This window comes from Eleginops maclovinus, chromosome 6, assembly GCF_036324505.1.
Source record: "Eleginops maclovinus isolate JMC-PN-2008 ecotype Puerto Natales chromosome 6, JC_Emac_rtc_rv5, whole genome shotgun sequence".
Lineage (NCBI taxonomy): Eukaryota > Metazoa > Chordata > Actinopteri > Perciformes > Eleginopidae > Eleginops > Eleginops maclovinus.
The window spans coordinates 7725849-7731548 of record NC_086354.1 but is presented as its reverse complement, the minus strand read 5'-3'; the positions used below and the strand labels follow the sequence as shown (position 1 = coordinate 7731548).

General features: G+C 40.9%; 1 protein-coding gene across 1 annotated transcript; it reads right to left on the bottom strand.

The window, feature by feature from the left end:
• Nucleotides 1–1809: 1809 nt before the first annotated feature.
• On the bottom strand, nt 1810–5700 carry cbln12 (cerebellin 12). The gene is made up of 4 exons (XM_063886917.1): nt 5496–5700; nt 4090–4787; nt 2611–2730; nt 1810–2532 (listed from the first exon to the last, which is right to left on the bottom strand). Exons 2-4 carry the CDS (start codon nt 4369–4371, stop codon nt 2335–2337), a joined length of 600 nt encoding a protein of 199 aa, XP_063742987.1. The 5' UTR covers nt 4372–4787; nt 5496–5700; the 3' UTR covers nt 1810–2334.

Here is a 5700-nt window from a genome sequence, read left to right as displayed (position 1 = left end):
TATCTTCATAGCGGGATATCGCTTTGGACTATATACGAAAATATTCTTCCAGATATTGTGGCCATATTGACGGATTTATTTCTTTAAAATAACAATTTGAGGTATCAATAATAGCTTTCTGCTAGGTACCAATGTGAAGATTGGTGAGCCTCCATCATTGATTCAGGTCTGTATGATCAAGGTTTTGGCGCCCACTAGTGGTACAGACTGAAACATGATTATCAGGCTGTTTTAAAGAATGGTCAGATTATCCTAGAAGGCAAATGGGCCGACTCTATTAACCACCCAGCCCGCTCCTTTCTTCCTTTTGGAAGTTATGTATGGGCACAGCATATTGATTTAATCAGAAGAATATGCCCCATGTAGGCTAAGTAGGCTACACACTCGTACGTATATATGGTTAAAGTTCAAAACTTTAAATTGACACCTTGCTTAATTACAGGCCAACATGTGAAGGCACTCCTAAGGATACCAGACTCTTTATTTCTTACACTCCTTTTGTCTTCACAATGGCCCTAATTCTTTGTGGCATATATTAAATAAGGTGCTGGAAACTTTACTCATACATTTTGGTTAATACTGTATTCACATGATAGCAACACACATACCAAATGAGCAATTATTGGCTCCATAGGTCGGTAGATGCCCTTGAGGTACAGTGAACTCGTTGTCATGGTCAAGAATTTAAGATGCTTTGAGCGTTGAGACCCAGTATGTTTTACTGCTGGAAGTAGCCATTAGAAGATGACTACAGTGTGCTTATAAAAGGAGTTGCATGGTCCACAACAATGCTCAGGTGGCATTTAAACAAAGCTCAAGCTGTTTCTTCTGACATCAACAAGGCCTTTTCAACCAGAGAACTGCCTTTCACTGGATATTTTCTCTTTTGTGAAACATTTTCTGTAAACTACAGCTAGCCGTGGGTATAAATCCCAGTACATCAGCAGTTTCTGAAATACTCAAACAAGCTGTTCTGGCACCAATAGCTATGCATCACTTAAAGTCTTTTAACTTGCCTTTTTTCTTATTATTCTCATGCTTGGTTTGAACTATGTCGTCTACAACCTTAATGCATTAAGTTGCTGCCACATATTGTTGTATTAATGAGCAGTTGAAATAGTATAACTCATTAAGTTATAATATTTTAGTTGTAGCATTGATAAAAATTCATTATATTACCCCCCAAAAAAAAGTAGCACACAGGGGACCAACAACTTTCTCAGGTCTCTGAGCAAGTCATCAGTTTTGCGAGGTTGATAATTTGGCTTTTGATAAAACATTTTTCATTAAACTTAACACTGCAGTCCTTCTCAGCTTAAAACGAACAAATATGATCAAGGACACCTCACAAAAATGTAAAAAATAGCATGAGGCCTCATTCTTCGGAATTAGGAGCTAAGGTCAAGAGTGATTCTGCTATAGGGCCAACAGAGAAATGGAGAGAAATGGTCATGAACCAGGGAAGCGTAAGTGACTTAATGTGACCTCCCACCACACTTTATCCATGGCAGCCCTGTAGAGAAGAGCCTGCCTGATCGCCAAGGCCTCCATCTGTCTGCGGCCCTGCGAGGAGTATCCGCTATCCTCCACACTCACACTCTGCCCCATGCGGGTCTGCTCCATCCACGCCAACGCTGACTCTGCTGGTGAGAGCTATATTTACAAACAGCTGCCGTGGCACACAGTGGGTAGAGTACCATGAGATGAGGGAGGAATACTGACACACAATTCAATATTACAGTAACTCAATTATTTCTGTGTGTTCGTCTACAAATGTTTCGTCCAGAAAAAAAAAGCGACATACTGAGCCAATATTATAAGATTTTATTTCAATATTTTCTCTTCAAAAGAAATATAAATGAGCATGTTGCAGGAGACTAACAGGCATATAGAGGAGCATCAGTCAATCAACACAACAGAGCAAAGGGCACATTTGTTATCTAGACAGGATGCCATGTGGAGCACAGCAACGTTGCAATCACTTTTGAAATAAAATATAATTTTAACAGAGAAGCCCACTTTTCGCATGACTTTTTCATAATTTAATCACAATAGAGTATTTCTTATAACCAAACAAATATGTATACACAGAAACAGGAGGGCAAAATGAATCATGTTTTATCCTCTTATCCTTCTTTTCTTTTGGTCTCAAGTGAGAATTATCTTAATTTACCCAATCTTCTTCTTGTTTTTGCATAAAACACATCTTTCCGAGAGTTACAGATTAAAGCCTTCCATTTCTTCCATCTATTTTTCTTTTTTGTCTGCCTCCTTCTCAATACTGCGTTATCCAATTCCCTTTCTACCACCTTTCTAACACCTCAACCACCTTCCTCACAGGGGGAAGACCAGAAACCCGGAGAAAGTGGAGTACTTCCAGCCTCCCATCAGGTTGCCTCTCTCCAATCTTAGGTAAGCCTTGTCCCCCTTCTCCATTATCACCAGTCCGGCGTTTGTGGCGGCTTCTCTGGTCACGTCCTGGTCTCCGGCGAAAGCTGAAATCATAGGCCAGCCGTTCAACATCAAGCTGACCTAAGACAGAGAAAATAAAGGGATTATGGAGTGGTTCAATGCATGAAAACAAAAAATGTCGTAGTTGAGGTTTTATACCTGAATAGTTTGTCTATTGTAGGCCTTTACAACATGGAAGTTGAAGCTGTACACGCCCCTTCTTGGCGCCAGGAACACGCTGCTCTCCTGGTCAAAATGAGTGCCCACGTTCACCAAAATCTGATGCAACAGTAAGGGAGGGAGGAAAAAGGGGCAAGGCACTTGTGTCATTATTTTCACCCACACAGTTGGATGTCAGGCCACACCCAGATACTGAGTCATTTTATTTTACATTTCCATTGCAACAGAAAAGCTCAACATTTACATGAAAATGCAGGCAGATCTGCACTGTGAGTCGGAAAGTTCATTGTTTACCTCCATAGCATGTTTCCCTACACTCAGAAATCGTATGTGCACTATATTGGAATAACACTTTTGAGTGGAAATACTTGGATTTTGCAGAACAACATGAAAAAATGTTCCTTGCAGATGAACAAGTAATTGTTTAGGTCACAAAAAGGTATTTCCACTCCAAACATCCAAAGTTAGGTCCCAAGTCCTACATTTTTTTGAGTCATGAGGCACGTTTTGAAAACTCAATTAGTTTTTTGGCTCACCCATATTTTTTCAATGCAAAGGAACATTGGTTTATTTTTTCCAAGTGTCACTCAGTAATGTTACATTAGTTCTTTGTGAACTGCTGCAACTTGATTGGATGCTGTCCGATTGGCTTAAAGAAGAGGATTTAAAGGAAGGAACCCTTAATGGTCCAACAGAGGGGAAATTTATATTCTGCATTTGACCCATCCTAGTGTTCGGAGCAGTGGGCTGACATGTAAGGCGCCCGGGGAGCAGTGCAGGGAACGGTGCCTTGTTCAAGGACATCTCAGTAGCAATTGGTCTTTAGGGGATTGAAACCGGTGACCTTCTGGTTCCCAAGGCCAGACCCCACAGACTTCGCCACCCCTGCACTAAGTGTCGATTTACTGGGAATAATGACTTTAACGTTGAAGAGCATTTATTTTATCATAATTTCTTTACACCATATTTGTTTGTAATTGGTTATCACTTCCGGCAATTGTCTCACGGGTGGGGTTTATTGTATTTAATGCACCGGGATTTGTGGAAATACAGGGGGAGAGCTAGGTTCAGACAATTTCTGTTGACTGTATGGGTCCGCTTTAGTGATTGTTTGTTGGATGTTCTTCATTAATCATTGTTGAACTTGAAGTTAGTACACAATTCTTATTGGAACGAGTCAACCCAGTCTGAGCAACATCAATCATTGGAATTTTGTCATTAAACTAGGGAAATGTATTTGTTTTTAAATACCTTTTTGGACTTGGGGAAACAGGAGTCATTCAATAAAGTTTAATTCAAAGTTGAACTGCAGGTATTTTTGTCAAAGCAATCTGTGACTTGAGTCTAAGTCATGTGACTTGAGTCTACACCTCTGGGTGATTTGTCCTCTCATCGTCAATAGGCTTTGTTTGTCCTGAAAAATAACAAGTATACTGTCATTTGAATAGAAATACTCACATTATCAAAGTAGATGATCATGGTGCGGTTGCTCATGTCCGTTGGCTCGTGGTTGGTCTGGCGGCTGGCGGAGAAGGCCACCCTCCCGGAGCCGGAGCGCACCGACATGCCCAGGGCGTTCCCGGCAGGCTCGGATGAAGGAGTGGAGTCGCACACCACCAAGCACTTCCCCTCGAGGATGATCGGCTCTGTGTCATTCTGGCCCATGGACTCCATCGGCCCCCACAACAGGAGAACCCCCAACAGCATGGAGAGGTCAAAGGTGACCGACCTGCTGTGCATGACTGAACCTGGCGTGTTTACTCCCCTATCTCTGATTGATTCTACTGTAGGGATTTGTCACTTGAAATGAAAACAAAACATGCTACAGTGAAAGAAAAAAGTGTGTGGTAAAATGTTCCAAACTTTAACCTCTTATGTAATTTAGTCTGAAGTACATTAATATGCACCTACGCAGCAGTAGCAGCAGCGGATGTGTCTCAGAAACAATTAATATTCAGGAAAAATATTTAGAATTCCTCACTGGCCATAGCCGTCAATCATTCCCTTTCTGTGTTGTCTGTGGAGTTTATTTGTTTGCCCACCAGAAATCCCAATTGTGTTCAGTGTCCTATGTGCTGTGTCAGCAGGGGCCAGAATGACAATCACGGAAAAAATCTCCAATATTTTCAAGTTGATTTCTTTGGCAAAAAATAAACCTGAAAAGAAGGCAGAAGATATGTCACTGGGAAAAGGAAAAAAGTTTGAAAAACTGAGAAAAGATCTGGGGTCAGACTTTAACTGATGGAGATGAAGAGGAGTGAAGGGTGGTGGGGGATTAAAAGATGCTGATGATGAGAGGTGAGGCGAAAAAAAAAACAGATGAGGTAAGATTCTGGAGCGGTGACAAGGAAAGGATGTAGGACCCAGAAGGGAGTGCGAAATAGAGAGGGTGTGGGGGAACAACTCCACTGAGTGACCATCTGTCTTTTACACGTACCCCCCCGCCTCCATTCGACGCTGCTCAACACGAATTCCCTAACACAACATACACACTCTTGTTCTCACTTGTGCTTTTGTTTCACACTTACAGACACAAATATAGTAGCTATACATACAAAAAATGGCACTGTTTAGCATTTTTAGCAGCCGTTCTGTTGTTTAACTCGTAGAAATGTGACATTTAATACAGGATAAGTTCAAAACAGTACATTTTAAGACAATTTATCTTTGACTAAGACGTGTGAAAACATCTCCTTCTTAGCTTTAATGAAATTGTCATACACAAATACACACAGATTTTTGGATAGATAAGACTCACATTATTGCAATATTATAAACTATTCAACTTAAAACAAGTGTTCTAAAATGAACCTGAATTTTTTTTCATAGCACTATCCCTAAGTGAATAAAAAAGAGATGATCACCTGTTTCCTTTTGGATAATCTTGTATTCCATACCACGTGAAAAAATGTTGTTTTGTCCCAGCGCTATGTTGTCAAAAATCCACGTTCTCTCGCTCCTCTGACATATTACCTCTGTGCACGGCAGTCAGTGTGATTGTAACCAAGCCACAGTATGCTCTGATCTCTCTCTCTATCGCTCTATCCTTGTCTTTCTCTCAGCCAACCC

Bases quoted from the DNA above. Each gene is read 5' to 3' on its own strand.
- cbln12 (XM_063886917.1), bottom strand. From the start codon at position 4,371: ATGCACAGCAGGTCGGTCACCTTTGACCTCTCCATGCTGTTGGGGGTT. The intron at 2,731-4,089 runs GTGAGTATTTCT...CTGTTGCATCAG, and splicing joins TGATCATCTACTTTGATAAT to ATTTTGGTGAACGTGGGCAC. The intron at 2,533-2,610 runs GTATAAAACCTC...TCTCTGTCTTAG, and splicing joins ACAATAGACAAACTATTCAG to GTCAGCTTGATGTTGAACGG.